Source organism: Chiloscyllium plagiosum, unplaced genomic scaffold (assembly GCF_037043375.1).
Source record: "Chiloscyllium plagiosum isolate Xiang-an unplaced genomic scaffold, Cpla_swu_hap1 HiC_scaffold_1, whole genome shotgun sequence".
Lineage (NCBI taxonomy): Eukaryota > Metazoa > Chordata > Chondrichthyes > Orectolobiformes > Hemiscylliidae > Chiloscyllium > Chiloscyllium plagiosum.
Window position 1 is genome coordinate 19,673,802 of NW_028270139.1, and position 20,266 is coordinate 19,694,067.

Genomic DNA, 20,266 nt, shown 5'->3' on the forward strand with positions numbered 1-20,266 from the left:
GACATCTGATTTCATGTCCCACCTGCTCCAGAGGTGTGTAATAACATCCCTGAAGAGGTTGTTTAGAAAAATAGACAAAACTTAGCTGGGGGCACTTGTGGAACAGTGATCGTGTTTCTACCTCTAAGCCTGGAGACCCGAGTTCAAGTCCCACTTGCTCCATATTCGCGTATCATAATCTCTGAACAGGTTGGTTTAAAAAAAACAACCTAAAATCAGCTGACAAAGCACAGAGAAGGGATCAAACCTGGTATCTTCTTGGTCTGCGTGACTCAGTTCCATAATGAAGTCAATGGAAAGTAAAATAGGACAGAATCTATTATGGATGGTTGATTCATTACTGCACCTTTTTTCTACACCCTGCCAAATTTGTAAGTTCCTTTCAAGATTGATACTTTAATCAGTCATGTCCTGATTTTATTTCCTAGCATTTAGAGACTCACTTATAGTCTGTTGAGCCTGTTTGAAAACCTTTATCATAGTGATAACAGTTCTTCTCCCTACCACTTCTCTGGTTTGGCAATAATCATTCCACACATGCTATGCACTATTTGAGAAACAGTTTCTGATAAAAACTTTGTGATGTAAAAATGGCACTTAAGTGAATTTGATAGATGCTTTCCCCTGTGAAAAAGTAGAAGTAAACTAGTTTTGCTATTGTCTGGCACAACACAGGTTTCTTCTGCGTCGGACATGTATCCTGAAACTATTGGACAAGGTGATCCAGATTGTGACAACTTTGTTTTTAATCCACAGTATCCCTTGAATGGTGTAAACACATTATTAATTTTGCCTTTAGATGCAACTCTCATGCTGTTACAGTAACAATTTAACACTGACTCTCTTAATTCTCCCATTTCATATTACTAAAATAAATCGGCTTGAAAAGAATTTTGTCACCATGGTAAAATCTCTTTATCAACTTTGTTTACAGGCAGGTGTGTGCTGGCATCATTGCCACTGTCATTGTGGTTTTGCAAACTGCATTTGCTGCTGTTACAAATGATTCTTGAACCAACTAAATCTTGATAATGGGCTCCCCGAATGATTCTGCACATTAATCCAATGAAGAGACTGAGCTTAACAGACAAGCAGAGTGGCTAGGTGGCTCAGTCGTCAGCACTGCTGCCTCACAGCGCCATGAACCTGGCTTCGATTCCAGCTTTGGGCAACTGTATGTGGAGTTGCATGTTAGGGGAGCTCTCTTGTGGTGCAGTGTTAGTATCCCTACCCTTGACTGGGCAGTCCTGGGTTCACGTCCCATCTGCTTCAGAGGTGTGTAATAACATCTCTGAATGGGTTGATTAGAAAAGTGGGTTAAATTAACAGACCAAGAGTGTGGTTCTGGAAAAGCACAGCAGGTCAGGCAGCATCCGAGGAGCAGGAGCACACTCTCAACTCTGATCTCCAGCATTTGCAGTCCTCAGGGTGTCCTAAATTAACAGATCATCAAGGTTCAAAAGCTGACCTCCAATTGGTGCTGGCCTCAGCTGGGTGATGGCGGGATTACTATAATTAGTTCAGTGCTGTGATTTACATGGAGAAAATAGCTCATGTTCCTTACACAAATTTGCTGTCCAGCTACCTTGTTTGAAATGCACATGCATCGATGTCAAGTTGTGGAATATTGGCCTCAGATGTATGCAAATTCCCTGTAGTCGATCAGCCTGCTCTCTGTAAAATTGAAATATGAAGAATAGTTACTCGGGATGATATGAAGATCAAATGATTCACTTTCACATAGCATCCCAGTGTGTTTCACATGCTTTGAAGCATTGTTATTGTTACATTTGTTATTGTTACATTTGTTACATGGACAAAAATAACAACTTTCTTATCAATTGATAGATTGAATAAACAGGAATGATATTGACCTGTTCACCTGTTTTCTTTAGTACTGATTAGGGAGTAACATCAAAATTTCTAATGTTACACTACAGAATGTCTCATCCAAACACTAAGGAATTATCCACAGGTTGCGATTGGTGTTTAGGGACAGCAGAGGGGGCAGATTTTGTGCTGACTTAGTGGGACAGTTTGTTTATGGCTTGTCTCTGAACCAGTACCAGTGTGAGATAGCACCATTGCTCTCTGAGGTTCAAAATACCAAATTTGGCGATGGAAAAAGTACAAATGCAAAAAGTGTATTTCTTGATTTGTTTTAATGTATAATATCAATACCCACACTGGCTAAAGAAAGTTAGCAAATGATCACATCGAAACCATGATGTAACAGAAGACACTTCTCTGGTTGGTGTTCAGGAGATACCCATTGTGCTGTGAAAGCACATCAATGAAATTTAAAATAATGAGCCTCCTTTTTACCTCTGAACCTGGGATGCTAGTTACTCAGTGGGGTCTAAAGCAGAAGTTCATGATATTGTTACATTCACTGAGATTAGCTAACCTCGCATTCCAGCCCAGTTTGCTTCTGCTGATTGCCTTAAGTGATGAGGCAGTAATTGAAGATAATCAGAAAATGATTTAAAGAGGTTTGTAAAACTGATCTTACAGTGCACGGCTGGTTGCTCGACTCTGGAGGTTTCTGCTGCAAACCACTGTTGAGCATAACCAATAAATCTGGTTACAAGGGGATTAAAGAGTTGATTGAGAGTTAGAAATGTTGAAAAGTATGGAGACTGAGCAGATGAAATTAAACCAGGTTTTCCATATAGTGCAGATTTGGGCTGTTGTAGTGTAGTGTCCCTACGTCTGAGCCAGCAGGCATGGCTTCAAGTCTTGCCTGACCAAAGGTCTGCAATAGGTTGATTGAAAAATATCCATTTAGCGCAGATTTAGTGATTAACCTATATTATACAATGTTGGGATTTTGGATTCAGCAGGTTAATGAAGCATGGGGAAGGCATTACAATCAAGTTCAACTTCGCCCTTGCTCAATGCCCACATAAAGGTTAACCTTTGATCCTATGACCATCTTTGCCTATCTAGTTGAATGTCAGTTTTTAACTGTGAAATGTTGTAATCTTTACTCAAACTTGTTTGCTTTCTAAATGTAATCAGATTAATTTTACGAATGTTGGTGCAAATTAGATGATGCATTATTTTCATTTACTGTGCAATGCGCTCACTTTGCATTTCCAATGTGCTTTGCAGGTGATCCTGATTCTTACTAAGCTCTTCCATTCAGATATGGGGAAGGTTCTGGAAAGTTCTTTGTGGCGGTGAGTCACTTTTTATTTACATAGAAATGCCAGCAAAAATAAACTTGCCAATTTGCAAGTGAGGAGATTTCAGTAATGACAATAAGAACAGATGGGTGGGAGCATGGCTCAGAATCTGTTATTTGCTTGCTTTAATATTAAAGATGTGCATTTCCATATTTTTATTGGAAAAGATCCTACTAGGGATTATAGGATTTGAATCCACTGATAGAGTAATAATAATTTTGCTCATTATGTGTAGGATTTTCCAAAACAAAAATTGTATGAGATTACCCTTTCAACTTGTAAACCAGCTGATAGGTCACGTGAGAAGTCTTATTCATCTCTGTCAGTGATTGTTGACATTACTCCATGGAAATCGACTCCCTGCTTCCATTCCTTCTTAGTTTGTGACTGGATTTCCATAAACTGTCTGACACGGGAATGAGCACTTCATCATTCAGCAGTGTCGATACATGACATCCCGACACTTCAATTATGTGCTGCCTTTATATAAACACATTTCTGCCAATGGCAAAATTCTGTTTGTAACAAAATCAAAATATCTGCATTTGTATAGTGTCCTTTATGACTAAAGGATATTCCACTATTCCCAACTGCTATTGAGGTATTTTTTAAAGCTTTGTCATTTTATAATTTAGTGATAGTGACAGCCAACGTGCATATACCTTTCAAATAGAAAAATGCTGTAATAGCTGAATGTGATTAAGGATCAAGTATGGATTTGGAGGAGGAGTCTCCACTTTTCTTTAGATATTGCATGACATCTTTTATGTCAGCCTGAAAAAGTAGACGGTCTTATCTGAAAAATGCCACCTCCTACACTCTTGGGAAAGGGACTTAAAGCAACAATGTTGTGACTCAAAAAAAGGGTACTATTATTGGATCAGTTAACACCAATCTGCATTGTGAACCACATGATGGAATTACTTCCAGTCAGATGGCCAACACTTGCAAGCTAGGTTTTTGCTGGCTGCTTCAGGTTGAAACTTCCAGGAAAGGTGCATTTAACCACTGTGCTTGTTTCACATAACTCTGATCCAGTCATATTGGGGTTTGGCTGTAGGGGATTTTAAGCGAAAGTGAGGACTGCAGATGCTGGAGATCAGAGCCGAAAATGTGTTGCTGGAAAAACGCAGCCAAGGAGCAGGAGAATCGACGTTTCGGGCATGAGCCCTTCTCCTGTGGAGTCACCATCACATCATTTGTAGCTGAACTGGCAAAGTCATCAAATGAACAATCTTGTGAAGTTCAAATGAAAAAAAGAACCCCTTTAACCATCTCTGCATTGTTAGTTGTGACAGCAAGCTGTTAGAGGGTTGAGAATGAATGTTTCTGAGGGTGGGTCTTTGCTGCCATTGTAGGAAGGTCCTTACAAGGAAGCAATTAAAAACCACTTTTTAGGCCTCAGTTTACAGGTAGAGTTCAGTCATAACCAGAACCAAATGATAAGACAGTGCTGTCAAAAGAAACTGCTCTTAAATCTCCTTGTTCATATTAAAGCCATTATAGTCAGGACAGTCCCTCTGCTCCTGGTAGTTGTATCTTTTCTACTGGTCTGTACTTCATGGGTCTGTACTGGAAGAGTGCCTCTCGGCCTATCCCATGGCTGGAGACACAATTGTTGCCTCTTCAGATCAAGCATTATATCTCATCTCAGGGGTCCATATCAAACTTTCTCGAATGAGCAATGATACCTTCATTACTTGTTAGCACCACTATTAGATTGTGACTGCCAGTGTCAGACATGCGGCAGCAGAGTGACACATCTGTAAGGCTTATCATGTGAGTATTTTTTCACACTGCCATTGTAAATAGTTCTAAAATGCATTGCCAGGCTTCGAAAACTAATAAAGCTATTCTGCTCCTCCAGAAATATGGAAAGAGATGGTTATCACTGTGACCTCATAACATAAAAATGGTTAAGGATGGAATATTGATTTGAAACAATCCATACACCAGTCCCAGTTTTCTATTACCTTGAAGAATGAAGTGGAAAAATGGGCATGGTGCCCAATGGGCAGCCAATCTGACTGCACTTATGCCCGGCTGATGTTTATAGAATCATACAGCACATGAGCAGTCACCTTTGTTGACTCTGTTGGTGCTCTGAAAGAAATATTTCTTCTCAGCTCTTCTCCCTTGGAGTCAAAGAGATGTACAACAACAAAACAGACCCTTCAGTCCAACTCATCCATGTCGTCTATATATCTTAACTTAATTTTGTCCCATTTGCCAGCATATCCCTCTAAACCCTTCCTATTCATATACACATCCAGAAGACTTTTAAATGCTGTAATTGTACCAGCCTCCACTATTTCCTCTGACAGTTCATTCCATACACGCACCATGCTCTGCGTGAAAACGTTGCCGCTTAGGTCCCTTTTATATCTTTCCTCTATCACCCTAAACCTGTGCTCTCTAGTTATGGGCTCCCTCACCCCTGGAAAACAAATTTTGTCTTGTTATCATATCCATGCCTTTCTTGATTTTATAAACTTCTATGAGGTCATCTCTCAGCCTCTGACACTCCAGGGAAAACAGCCCCAGCCTATTCAACCTCTCCCTACAGCTCAAATCCTCCAACCCTGGCAACATCCTTATAAATCTTTTCTGAACCCTTTCAAATTTTACAACATCCTTCCGTTAGAGAGGAGACCAGAATTGCATGCGATATTCCAAAAGTGGCCTAACCAATTTCCTGTACAGCTGCAACATGATCTCCCAACTCCTATACTCAATGCTCTGACCAATAAAGGAATGCATACCAAAAGCTTTCTTCACTATCCTATCTACCTGCGACTCTACTTTCAAGGAGATATGAACCTGCACTCCAAGGTCTCTTTGTTCAGCAACACTCCCTAGGACCTTACCATTAAGTGTATAAGTCCTGCTCTGATTTGCTTTTCGAAAATGGAGCACCTCACATTTATCTAAATTAAACTCTATCCGCCACTCCTTAGTCCACTGGCCCGTCCGATCGAGATTCTGTTGTACTTGGAGGTAACCTCCTTCACTGTCCACTACACCTCCAATTTTGGTGTATCTGCAAACTTACTAACTGTACCTCCTATGTTTACATCCAAATCATTTATATAAATGACAAAAAGCAGTAGACCCAGCGCCAATCCTTGTGGCACACCACTGGTTGCAGGCCTCCAGTCTGAAAAGCAACCCTGCACTACCATCCTCTGTCTTCTACCTTCAAGCCAGTTCTGTATCTAAATGGCTAGATCTCCCTGTATTCCATGAGATCTAACCTTGCTAACGAGTCCACCGTGAGGAACCTTGTTGAACGCCTTACTGAAGTCCATATGGATCACGGCTACCGGTCTGCTCTCATGAATCCTCTTTGTTACTTCTTCCAAAAACTCAATCAAGCTCGTGAGACATAGCTGTCCAAATATTTCCTTTACAAGTCTTTATCTAGTTTTCCTTTGAAAATCGTATTGAACCTGTTTCTGTTTGATTAGGCAGAGCATTTCAAATCACAACTTGCTAAGAGTTTTGCTCCATGTTTGTATCTTGAGCTATCTACATGTACTACCATCCGTAATGAGATCACGTCAGTAGGGCACAGGGATGTCCACTTGTGCAAGTTTTAATTTTTTATTTTAATATTTTGGTAAAAAGCTTTGGAGGAAGCATTATGCCATTGGAGAACATGCAAGAAGAGTTACTCTATTTGTAAACACATTTATGTAATATGTGCATACAAAGGAGATTACATGCTCTTTATACATAACAGCGTTGTAATAACACACAATCCATAACCAAAAGATCATAAGAAGTAGGAGTAGAAGCAGGGCATTCAGCCCAACAAGTCCATTTGCTATACAATGAAATCATCCTCAATAGTAATCCCCAATTCCACTCTCCAGATTTATCTCCATAACACTTATTCCCCTTAATAATTAGAAATCTGTTTCATTCAGCCCATTATACTTGTGTAAAATCAGGAGGGATGTGTGAGTGACAGCTGTTCCTTTTAAAAATTTAATCCCTGTTCAAAATTACCCTTAATTCTTGCAAGCAAACATGGGGGCAAATTTTAATTTTCATTGCCTGGTGGTAAACTGACAGATAAATAGTCGACCACCTAAAGTAGAACCCACCCCATTTTCGTTCTAAGCATTGAAGTGGAAAATGTATCTAACTGTCTGTACAGAGTAATAATTAGCTGTCAGCAAATTGAAGAGGTGAACACACTTAGAGGCAATTTTGCAGAGCAGCTGTTGTGTGCTGTCTTGAATCCACTTCCAATTGTAATAGTTCTGTGAGTGTGAATGTACTGTTCAATCTCCCAGTAAAAATTGTTTAGAATGTGGCTTGGGAGAAATCCTCTGGCCACAAAGCATGGCACAGATTGATCTGCCACTTGAAGGCTTTAATTTTAAGTAAACAAACGTCCAGATTATTGCATTTCGCATCACTGGATAGAACTGGTGTAGTGGATTAGGTTGAGGATGGGGAAAGGTTTAACCCTGCACAGTAAATCTGATCAGATTATCAATTAGGTGCTTGTCTTGATGCTGATTGAGTTCCTTCAAAATCTAAGCAAATGACTGTCTGTGCATCATAAGACAGGGGGAAAAATGTAGAAAAAGCAATTTTTGTGTTTTTTTAAAATAGCACCAATTTGTTGGAGGATTTCTGATTCAGAAGTGTCTGTATGTCTTGCTAAATGCTGGAGTCAAAATTTGATAAATGGGAGACCCTTCTTCAGGACAAAACTTAGAACTCCTTTTTGATTTCCATTTGTAATGCCGTGACGTGTACCCTGTTATTTAAAATAATCACAAGGGTACCTGTGGATTTTTAGACTTTATCAGGACAATGTAAACTTCTCTTATTATAAAACTCTTCCCAATTAAAGTCCCTTTTCTTTCTTTGTCAGATAAACAACCTTTAGTTATTCCTGGAAATAAAGGGTGGTTGTGAGATGAGTAATGTTCTGGTAGGTTAAACTCACTGTCTGCTACAGAGGCTGCTGATGGATGTGCTGCAGATGAGATTATCCACTTGCCATTGGAGACAGTCAAGGCTTCCTGAAATTGTGCCTGCTGTCTCAGAACAATTTGCCAGGAATAACAATTGCAAACAGCTTGAGTTAGTGATACTTAATTTTGCCATTTTAAATCTAGCTGTGGGACAGCTGACTGACTTTTGGGAAGACACCCAGCTTTATTCACTAAGTTCCTTTCACACTATCTGGGCATGCACCAAGTTCAAACATGAGCAGTTGCATTAAAACCTCATTTATGACTGATTTATTGGTAAATCTTGTGTTTGCATAGTTTTCCTGTTGTGAATCTCCCTCTCAGAAAATGGTACTAGATTAGCAGCTTGGATATTCAGATCTCGGAATATTTACAGCTCAGAAACAAACCACTCTGCCCAGTTGTTCTGAAGAAGAGTCAGTCTGGGATTCAAAACATTTACTTGGTTTCCCTTTTCACAGATGCTCCAGACTTACTGAGTTTCTCAAGCCTTCTTTGTGTTTGTTTGCCCTGTGATTATGTGTTATACTTATCCTCCAACTGAGTCTCATTCCACTCTATTTTGTTCAATTCTATTAGTATAACCAATTTATTTCTCCCTCCTCCAGCTTTTACTAAAATGCATCCATGTGACGAATCTGGGAATTTGAAAGCTGACACCAGGAAAATAATATTACCTTTTAAAGTTGCTAAACTATTAATAAGAAGTCCAATCATTTTGGTATTATTCATGAAGGAAAGGAGTCTGCCTCTATCCTTTTATTTCTACATGGACTTAGTAAGCACTGGCAAGGACAACATTTGCAACCAATTGTTAATTGCCCTTGAGAATGTGGTTGATGGCTGTGTTTTTTAACCACTGCAGTCCATCAGATGTTTATTTATAATGTTTATAGGAAGGAAGTTGCAGGATTTTAACTTGGTCACAGTGAGGAAAAGTGATATATTTCCAAGCCAGGTTGATCTGTGACATTGAGGGGAACACATAGATAGTGGTCATCCCCTGCATTTGCCGCCCTTGTTGTTGTGGCTGTGGATTTGGAAGGAGCTGTTGAAGGAGCCTTTGTGAATTGATGCAATGCATCTTGTAGATGGTACACACTGCTGCCATATACTGCATGTGGTAAAGTGAGTGAAGGTTGAAGATAGGGATGTAAATAAAGCAGGCTGTGATGGTGTTGAGCATTGAGCGTTGTTGCAGCTACATTCGCCCAGCTAATTGAAAAATATTCCATCACCCTCTTGACTTGTCAGTGAGCCAAGTACTAGAAAATGGGACTAGTATAGATTTAGAGTAGTTTTCGTCAGTGCAGATTCAAGTCAGTCAGAGGGCCTCTTTTGTACTGTTTGATTGTATCTTGTACATGTGGAAGGATTTGGAATTCGGGGATGAGTTACTCGATACTAAATTCCTGGAGTCTGACCTATAATAGCCACAGTATTTATGTGGCTGATCCAGTGAAGTCAGTTGCAACCACCAGGATGACAATAGTGGGGGATTCAGTAATGGAAATACCATTGACGAGCAAGAGAGATGAATAGTTAATAGGTTCTCTCGTGGTGGAGATGCTCATTGTCTGGTACAGTGTGGCATGGGAATTCCTAGCCACTTATCACTCCCAGCCTGAATATTATTGAGGTCTTGTTGCGTTTGGAGTTGACTTCAGTTTCTGATGAGTTATGACCTGTGCTGGCCGTGTCATGAACCTCACAAAAAGGTAAGCCATAAGGTAGGAGCCCAAAATGTTGGAGGTGGTATATTCGCATGGATAGAGGTAGTATATTGTTTTTACCTCGTTGATTTTAACCCTACTGCGAATCCTCTTGCAAGGATGCCTGCCTTGAAGAAGTTTTCCTCCTCTCTCTATCCCCATCCCCACCCTCCTCTAGCTTATCTCTCCACGCTTCAGGCTCTCTGCCTTTATTCCTGATGAAGGGCTTTTGCCCGAAACGTCGATTTTGCCTGTCCTCGGATGCTGCCTGAATTGCTGTGCTCTTCCAGCACCACTGATCCAGAATCTGGTTTCCAGCATCTGCAGTCATTGTTTTTACCTAGTTGATTTTAACCCTACTGCGAATCCTCTTGCAAGGATGCCTGCCTTGAAGAAGTTTTCCTCCTCTCTCTACAAGAATCTCAGGGAGTCTCTCTCCCACTGCAACTCCCAGGTCACCTCCTCTGCCCTGAAGCTCTTCAACCATGTCCTGAAACAAACCCGCTACTACAGCCCCCACTGACCTATTGTACTCTATGCTACTCTATCCCCACCCCCACCCTCCTCTAGCTTATCTCTCCATGCTTCAGGCTCTCTGCCTTTATTCCTGATGAAGGGCTTTTGCCCGAAACGTCGATTTTGCCTGTCCTCGGATGCTGCCTGAATTGCTGTGCTCTTCCAACACCACTGATCCAGAATCTGGTTTCCAGCATCTGCAGTCATTGTTTTTACCTCAGAGGTAGTATATTGGCTAGGCAGGAAACAGCAAGTGGGAATAAGATTCTTTTTCAGGTTGACGATCTGTGACCAGTGGAGTTCCATAGGGATCAGTGCTGGGACTGCAGTTGTTTGCCATATAGGTTAATGACTTGGAAGAAGGAAGTGAATGTACTGCAAGCAAAGTTGCAGACGGTGCAAAAAATAGGTGGAAAGGCAAGGTGCAAGAGGGATACAAAAAATTTACAGATAGATATTGCTAGATTAAATAAGTGGGCAAAATGTTGACCAAAAATGTGGGAAAATGTGAAGTTGTTCATTTTGTAAGGGAGAACTAAAGAACTGTATTATTAAATATCAACAAACTGCAGAAAGCTGCAACACAAAAGAAGTGGTGGAGGCAGGCAGCCTTGCAACATTCAAGAAGCATCTGGATGGGTACTTCAAATGCCAGGTCACAGTAGACTGTGGACCAAAAGCAGGCAAATGAGATGGGTGCAGTTTAATATTAGTTGGCCCGCAGAGACACGGTAGGCCGGAGGGCCTATTTCTATGCTGTATGATTCTTTGACAAAGGGACTTGGGGTTACTTGTACATAAAATGTAGAAAGTTAGCATATGGGTGCAGCAGGTAATCAGGAAGGCTAGTGAAATGTTATTTCAAGTGGATGAAGTATAAGAATATGGAAATCTTATTAAAAGTGGATAAAGGTGCTAATGAGATCACATCTGGAGTACTGAATGCAGTTTTGGTCCCCTTATTTAAGGAAAGATGTCATTTTGTTTCAGGCAGTCCAGAGAAGGTTCACGAGGATGATTCCTGGTATGGAAGGTTTATTTAATGAGCAAAGATTAAACAGGTTGAGAATTGACTCATTCGAGTACAGAAGAATGAAAGCTGTCTAGTTGAAGCGTATAAGATTCTTAAGAGGCTTGACAGTAAATGCTGAGAGGATGTTTCCCCTCATGGGAGAGTCTAAGGCCAGAGGGCACAGTTTCAGAATAAAGGGGTGCCAATTGAAGACTAAGATGAGGAGTTTTTTTCCTGAGGCTTGAGAGCCTTTGGAACTTCTTTCCACAGATACACAAGGTTTCTGCCCCTACAGCTCTACATCAGGCTGAGATAGATAAATTCTTGATCAGTAAGGGAATCGAGGGTTAAGGGGAAAGGGCAGGAATGTTGATGTGAAGAGTATTGGAATAGCCATCATCCTATTGAATGGTAGAGTAGGCTGAAGAGGCTGAAGAGCCTCCTGTTCCTATTTTTTACGGTGCTGAATATTGTGCAATCATCAACAAATGTCCCTATATCTGACCTTATTTGGGAAGGAAAATCACTGGGGAACTAGCTGAAGATGGTTGAAACTAGGACACTACCCAGAGGAGTGCCTGAAATAGTTAATATTCTGGGGGTGAGATGATTGATCTCCAGCAACCACAAACATTTTCCTTTGTGCCAGGTATGGCTCGAACTCGCAGAGAGTTTCTTCCCTGGTTTCCATAGACTTCAGTTTTACTGAGACTCTTACATACCAGACTTAGACTTTTGGTGTTTTGATGTCAAGAGCAGGTAATTTCATGTGACCATTGTAATTCAGTCCTTTTACCCATTTTTGGATTAAGGCTTTAATGAGTTCTGAAGCTAAGTGGTCCTGAGGAAATCAGAGCAGGCCGACGTGCAGGTTATTGGTGAGTAAGTGCTGCTTGATATCATTGCCGCAGAAACCTTCCATTACTTTGTTGTTGATTGAGAGTAGACTGTTAATTGTTTGATTGGATTTATCTTGTTTGTAGACATATTAATGACATGGAGGAATGAAGCGAATGTACTGTTGCCAAATTTGGCAGATAGCACAAAAATAGGTGGAAAGGCAAGTTTTGTGAAGATTACAAATAGTTTATAGACAGATATTGATAGGTTAAGTAAGTTGTAAAAATTTGGCAAATGGAGTGAAATTGGTCATTTTAAAAGAGAGAACAAATGAACAGAATATTATTTAAATGGAGAGAAAGCACAGACAGCTGCAGCACAGAGACTTGGGGGTATTTGTACATGAAACAGAGAAAGCTAGTGTGTAGATGCAGTAAGTAATGAGGAGGTCTAATGGAATGTTGGCCCTTATTTCAAATGATTTGAAGTGGTGAAGAAACGAACTTGGTAGTGAATGAAACCTTTGAAGAGCGGGTGTGCATGCTGGAATAGATAGAGGTAGAGGAAGCTGATGTGCTGAAAACTTTGTCAAACATTAAGATTGACAAGTTGCCAGGCCCGGACCAAATTTGTCCTCTGCTGCTTTGGGAAACGAGAAATGCAATTGCTTCGCCACTTGCGAAGATCTTTGCATCCTCGCTCTCCACTGGAGTCGTACCTGAGGACTGGAGAGAGGCAAATGTAATTCCTCTCTTCAAGAAAGGAAATAGGGAAATCCCCGGCAATTACAGACCAGTAAGTCTCAGTCTGTCGTCTGCAAGGTGTTAGAAAGGATTCTGAGGTATAGGATTTATGACCATCTGGAAGAGCATGGCTTGATTAAATGCAGTCAACACGGTTTTGTGAGGGGCAGGTCATGCCTCACAAACCTTATCGAGTTCTTTGAGGATGTGACTAGAAAAGTTGATGAGGGTCAAGCTGTGGATGTGGTGTATATGGACTTCAGCAAGGCATTTGATAAGGTTCCCCATGGTAGGCTCATTCAGAAGGTCAGGAGGAATGGGGTACAGGGGAACATAGCTGTGTGGATACAGAATTGGCTGGCCAACAGAAGACAGCGAGTGGTAGTAGAAGGAAAATATTCTGCCTGGAAGTCTGTGGTGAGTGGTGTTCCACTGGGCTCTGTCCTTGGGCCTCTATTGTTTGTAATTTTTATTAATGACTTGGATGAGGGGATTGAAGGATGGGTCAGCAAGTTTGCAGACGACACAAAGGTTGAGCTGTCGTTGACAGTCTGGAGAGCTTTTGTAGGCTGCAGCGGGACATTGACAGGATGCAGAGATGGGCTGAGAGGTGGCAGATGGAGTTCAACCTGGATAAATGCGAGGTGATGCATTTTGGAGGGTCGAATTTGAAAGCTGAGTACAGGATTAAGGATAGGATTCTTGGCAGTGTGGAGGAACAGGTACATAGATCCCTTAAAATGGCCACCCAAGTGGACAGGGTTGTTAAGAAAGCATATGGTGTTTTGGCTTTCATTAACAGGGGGATTGAGTTTAAGAGTCGTGAGATCTTGTTGCAGCTCTATAAAACTTTGGTTAGACCGCACTTGGAATACTGTGTCCAGTTCTGGTCTCCCTATTATATGAAAGATGTGGATGCTTTGGAGAGGGTTCAGAGGAGGTTTACCAGGATGCTGCCTGGACTGGAGGGCTTATCTTACGAAGAGAGGTTGACTGAGCTCGGACTTTTTTCATTGGAGAAAAGGAGGAGGAGAGGGGACCTAATTGAGGTATACAAGATAATGAGAGGCATAGATAAAGTCGATAACCAGAGACTATTTCCCAGGGCAGAAATGAGTAACAGGTGGGGTCATAGTTTTAAGCTGGTTGAAGGAAAGTATAGAGGGGGATGTCAGAGGCGGGTTCTTTACACAGAGAGTTGTGAGAGCATGGAATGCGTTGCCAGCAGCAGTTGTGGAAGCAAGGTCATTGGAGACATTTAAGAGACTACTGGACATGCATATGGTCACAGAAATTTGAGGGTGCATACATGAGGATCAGTGGTCGGCACAACATCTGAAGGGCCTGTTCTGTGCTGTACTGTTCTATGTTCTATGTTCTACTGCCGTTGTACAAAGTGCTGGTGAGACCACATCTAGAGTATTGTGAGCAGTTTTGGTCCCTTATTTAAGGAAAGATATAATTTCATTGGAGGCAGCTCAGAGGGTTAACTAGGATGATAACTGGTGTGCAGGAAGTGTCCTGTGAGCAAAAGCTAAACAGGTTGGGACTATACTCACTGGAGTTTAGAAGAATGAGAGGTGATCTCTTTGAAACATAGAATTCTTAAGGGGCTTGACAGAGTAAATGCTGAGAGGATGTTTCCCCTCATGGGGGAGTCTAGGACCAAAGGACGCAGTCTCAGAATAAAGGGGTGCCAATGAAGACTGAGATGAAGAGGAATTTCTTCTCTGTTTTTAGCCTTTGGAACTCCTTTTCACAGAGAGCTGTAGGGCAGAGGTCTTGTGCATATTTAAAGCTGAGATAGACTCTTGATCACAGGGGAATCATAAGTTGTGAGGAAAGGGTAGAAAAGTGGATTTGAGGAGTGTCAGATCAGCCATGATCCTATTGGAGCAGCATCAAAGGATTGAACAACCTAACTTGTTCCTGTTGCTTATCATCTTAGGGCATGCCTAAGCAATATTCCATGTTATTGGGCAGATGCTAATGTTATTGTTGTAGTTGAACAGCTCGGTTAGAGGCATAGTTAGTCCTGGAGTACATGTTTTCAGTACTACGGTCATGATGTTGTTAGAATCCTAGCCTTTGCAGAGTCCAGTCCTCTCAGCTCTTTCTTCTAACTGTGGCTTTAAGAGATGTATTTTGTCCAGGATTTTTTTATGAAGAGAGTTGCGACAGAGGTTATGAGCAGTCTGTTCCAAGTTAATAAAGTAAACAGCTTGTGAGGCATTTTAAAAAAAAATGTTGGAACAACAGAAGCAGCATGAAGGGGTGGGGTCATGCTCCCATGGAACCAAAATTTTAGAGCGTAAGAATGAGGAGCAGGGGTAGGCCACCTGGCCCTTCGAGCCTGCTCCACCATTAAATAAGATCATGGCTCGTCTTTTCGTGGACTCAGCTCCATTTACCTGCCTCTCACCATAACTCTTAATTCCTTTACTGTTAAAAAAACCTCTATCTTAGCTGTAAAAATGTTGACTGAAGTAGTGTCAATTACTCCACTAGGCAGGGAATTCCATAGATTTACAACCCTTTGGGTGAAGAAGTTCCTTCTCAATTCAGTCCTAAATCTGCTCCCCCTAATTTTGAGGCTCCTAGTTTCACCTGCCATTGGAAACATCCTCTCTATTTCTATCTTATTTATACTCTTAATAATTTTATATGTTTCTATAAGATCCCCCCCCCCACAATCTTCTAAATTTCAATAAATACAAGCCCAGCCTACTCAGTCTCTCTTCATAAATCAACCCCCTCAACTCGGGAATCAATCTAGTGAACCTCTTCTGCACTCCCTGTAATGCCAGTATATCCATTCTCAAGTAAGGAGACCAAACCTGCACATAGTACTCCAGGTATGGCCTTGCCACTACCCTGTACAGCTGTATCATAACCCCCATGCTTTTAAACTCCATTCCTTTAGCAATGAAGGACAAAATTCTATTTGCCTTTTCTAATTACTTGTTGGACCTGCAGACCAACATTCTGTGATTTATGCACAAGGACACCCAGGTCCCTCTGCATAGCAGTACTCTGCAACTTTTACCATTCAAGTAATTGTCCTTTTTACTGCTACTCCAACTGAAACGGATGACTTCACATTTATTAACATTGTATTCTTTTGCCCACTCACATAAAGTACCTATGTTCCTCTGTAAGGTTTCACAGCCCTCTGCACGCTTTACTCTCATCTTAGTGTCATCTACAAACTTTGACACATGGTCCCCAACTCCCAGTCATCTATATAAATAGTGAATAATTTTGGTCCCAACACTGATCCCTCAGACACACCACTAGTTACTGATTGCCAACCAGAATAGCACTCATTTATCCCCACTCTTTGCTTCCTGTTAGTCAACCAATCCTTTGTCCGTGCTAATACTTTACCTGTAATGTCATGCATTTTTATCTTATGAAGCAGCCTCTTGTGTGGCACCTTGTCAAAGGCCTTTTGGAAATCTAGGTACACCACATTCATTGGGTCCCTGTTGTCGTCCTTGCTCATAATGTCTTCATAGAATTCCAAAAGATTAGCTATGCGTGACCTGCCCTTCTTGAACCCAAGCTGCGTCTGCCTAACAGGACAATTTCTGTCTAGAATGCCTTGCTATTTCTTCCTTGATAATAGACTCAAGCATTTTCCCACTGCAGAAGTTAAGCTAACTGGTCTATAATTCCCCATTTTTATCTACTGCCCTGTTTAAACAGTGACGTCACATTAGCTGTTTTCCAATCTGTTGGAACTGCCAGCAAATTTTGGAAAATTACCACAAGTGCACTTGCTATTTCTCCTGTCATCTCTTTGGGATGCATTCGATTAGGGCCAGGAGACTTGTCCATTAGCTTGCCCAATAGTACCTCTTGGTAATAATAATTGGTTCCAGGTCTTCACCTACCTTCGTCTCTTTGTCAATTACTGGCATGTTATTCGTGTCCTTCACTATGAAGACCAACACAATATATCTATTCAATGTCTTGGCCATTTCATCATATCCCACAACTAAATGCCCCTTCTCATCCTGTAGAGGACCAATATTTACTTTAGCCACTCTTTTTTGTTTTATATATTTATAGAAACGTTTGCTATCTATCTTTGTATTCTGTGCTGTTTTGTCTCATATTCTAAATAACTTTTCTTTAAAACTCTTTTTGTGGCTAAAAGAGCTATGAAGTTTCTAGTTTCCTGCTGATCTTGGCAACTTTGTATGTCTTCCCTTTTAATTTGATAGCCTCTCTTATTTCCTTAGACACCCATGGCAGTTTAACTTCCAGTAACTTGCAGTTTGGAAGCTGTTATACATCTCTTCCTGTTATAGCAAAATGCATGAGTTCTTTCTCTTTCTCAGAGTCTCTTGATGTCTTTCCTCCTGGATTGGAGAATTGCATGTGAGACAATATTGGAACAGTTGCTGTTTAGTAGTGAAATAATCTATTATTCTGTTACATTTTCCAATAGAATTAGGTTATTCCAATTCTTCTTTCTTTTGTTTGTATTTTAACTGCAGTGTTAAGAATAAAGTGTGATTTGCTTCAAGCCTGGTAGTTTGACCAATTGAATTGTATCCAGTACACAACACCCTACAGTTGCCTTTAAAAATAAGAAAGCGTTGGATTCTAGGTTATCTTTTTATTATATTTTGAGGGGATTTGGTTTGGTTCATAACACTACAACATGACATCTGTGATGCTGAGGATGCTGACTTTAATTATCCATTTGGCACTTCTGGCTTTTCCAGTAGCTTCAGCTACTAGCACCATGAATAGCCTCATTCACAACTTAACCACCAAACTCTGTGCCCTAACTGCTGACTCTATCTTCCATCTCCCATCTGGCAACTATTGACTCACAATGTTAGCATTTGACTTAGAGATGAGTTTCTGGCCACTTATTCGCCATGATGGCCTGTTTCTATCTCCATATTAATGCTTGAGCCTGCCCTTCGTTTAGCTCATCTGTTAGGAAATCATCAACTATCCTTTTGATATCTCTAGACTTGACTACTCCAATATACTGAAAATGTGTTGCTGGAAAAGCGCAGCAGGTCAGGCAGCATCCAGGGAACAGGAGAATCGATGTTTCGGGCATAAGCCCTTCTTCAGTAACGTCGATTCTCCTGTTCCCTGGATGCTGCCTGACCTGCTGCACTTTTCCAGCAACACATTTTCAACTCTGATCTCCAGCATCTGCAGACCTCACTTTCTACTCCAATATACTCTTGGCCAGCCTACCACATTGTACCTTGCATAAATTTGAGGACATCCAAAACTCTGATGCCCATGTCCTTATTTATATTAATTCCTTTCACCTTTACCCTGTGCCTGTTGACCTACACCATCTCATAGTTAAGCCATGTCTGAACTTCAAAGTTCTAAGCTTTGTTTTTGATTTCATCCATGATCTTGCTCCTCCCCTAATTCATAATCTCCTTTTGGTCTTGCTACTCTCTGTGATGTCTGTGCACCTTTAATTCTGGCCTATTGGTGCTCTTACTTTTAATTGCTTCACCAATGGTAACTGTGCTGTCAACTGTTTTTACCCTAAACTCTGGAATACCCCCTCTAAGCCACTCTACCATTTTTCCTTCAAGATGCTTAAAATGTCTTTGGTCAAGCTTTTGGTTATCTTGCCTAATATAGCTGTTAAATGGTCTTGTGCCAAATGGTTTGCTGTATAATGCACCTGTGAAGAGCATTGACACTATTATCTTGAGGACACGGTAAAACTTCCAAGGATAAAAATGTTGTTTGTTGTAGATGACATGCTGATTTATTCAGTGAAATTAGTAGAAATGTTGCAGAATTAAGCGTAAAGCTGTGGGAAATTGTAGTGCAGATAAGGGTGCAAGAAAAGCATATTACTTTAAAAAGTAAGGTACTTAGTTAAATTTGCTTACCAAACATTGTGATTTTGAATTCCACTTTTATTTAAATTCATCAGATGAGCAGAAAGGTGTCAATCAGTAGCTCACAAAAATTATTCCACACTCACCTTTCAAAGTATCTTTTTTTCTCTTATCCTTGGAACTGGCCAAATGTGTACAGAGCAGGCTCTGGACAGTGCATGCCTGAAGTGCCAATCAGAGCCCTACTTACACCAGAGAATCTAGATTTCAAAGACACTTAGTGTCAAGCATAAGTGTCTTCTGAAGATGCAAATGTTGGCAGAACTTGTTGAAGCTTGTGAAACTTTAATCTTTTGGATATTGATTTGTTGTCATAATGGTGTTCTCACCCAGTCATTCAACATTAGCACTAATTCCATGTAGTGCTTCTGTTGAACTCTGTCTTTGTGTCTGCATCAGTTTTTGGTAGTTTAATATCTCTGGAGCAGGCAGTAGTTATGAGTGAACAGCTCCCGTTATTCATGTGCCCTTTCAGTTATCATATTCTTTTGGAGGAGACAAATTGGTATATACCCTGTGGTCTCTGCATTGGCCTGTATAACAGTCATTGGGTAATGACATAATAGTTCAGATTGTTGATATGCTTTTTTCCACAAAAGGAAATATTGGACTGAATCTTCTGCATTTTGGCTAAGTGCAAGTTGCATTGAGTTTTTTGGGAGCTTCTTGTCATAATCTCACCAAACATGCCTCATTAACTACGTAACATGTCACTGTAGCATCTCTCACACCTGATTATATCCCTGTCTTACCACGTTCCATTCCAGGAACAACTCGCTACTCATCAAATATCCACTGAAAGACCTGTATCTGAGGCATCCATGCTATTTTTGAAAAGCTGCTGTATCACAGCAATATCTTTCAGGACACAGCTAGCTTGGTCAGTAAGAGTCCTGCTGACTTACGCATAGTGATTGACACATTCTGTGTATATTCTGTGACCTTCCCACCCTCCGTGTTTCCTCCAAGTGGTATTCAGCATGGAAGAGTACTGATCAGCTGAGTGGAGCGATATCTGTTGGTCAGCAGGAGACGTCCTTGCCTATGTTTGACCTGTTGTAATGACAGTTCGTAGATCTGGAGTTAATGTTCTGGGCTTTCAGGGTAACTTGTTTTTGACTGTGTACCACATTGCTGTCACCTCTGCTGGGTCTGTCCTTTTGGTGGATATACCCAGGAATGGTGTCTGGGATATTGTGTGTAAGGTATGATTCTATACATAATCCTATTTGGATTATACCTCGGTTAAACACTTGGTAGTAACAGTATACATTCATTCATTTCTAACCTGAATCTCTAGACTCTAGGTTTTCTTCATGAGTAGGGACATCTTTTATGAAATCGAATGAACCTTTCCT

General features: G+C 40.9%; 1 protein-coding gene across 4 annotated transcripts in view; it reads left to right on the plus strand.

The window, feature by feature from the left end:
- Positions 1-20,266, plus strand: part of sorcs2 (sortilin-related VPS10 domain containing receptor 2) — a 627,727-nt gene that overhangs the window by 98,347 nt on the left and 509,114 nt on the right. For all 4 annotated transcript variants that reach the window (XM_087978909.1, XM_043698404.2, XM_043698411.2 and 1 more), the window contains exon 2: positions 3,115-3,182. In XM_087978909.1, the coding sequence (XP_087835035.1) occupies positions 3,115-3,182 (68 nt within the window). The remainder of the gene's footprint in view (positions 1-3,114; positions 3,183-20,266) is intronic.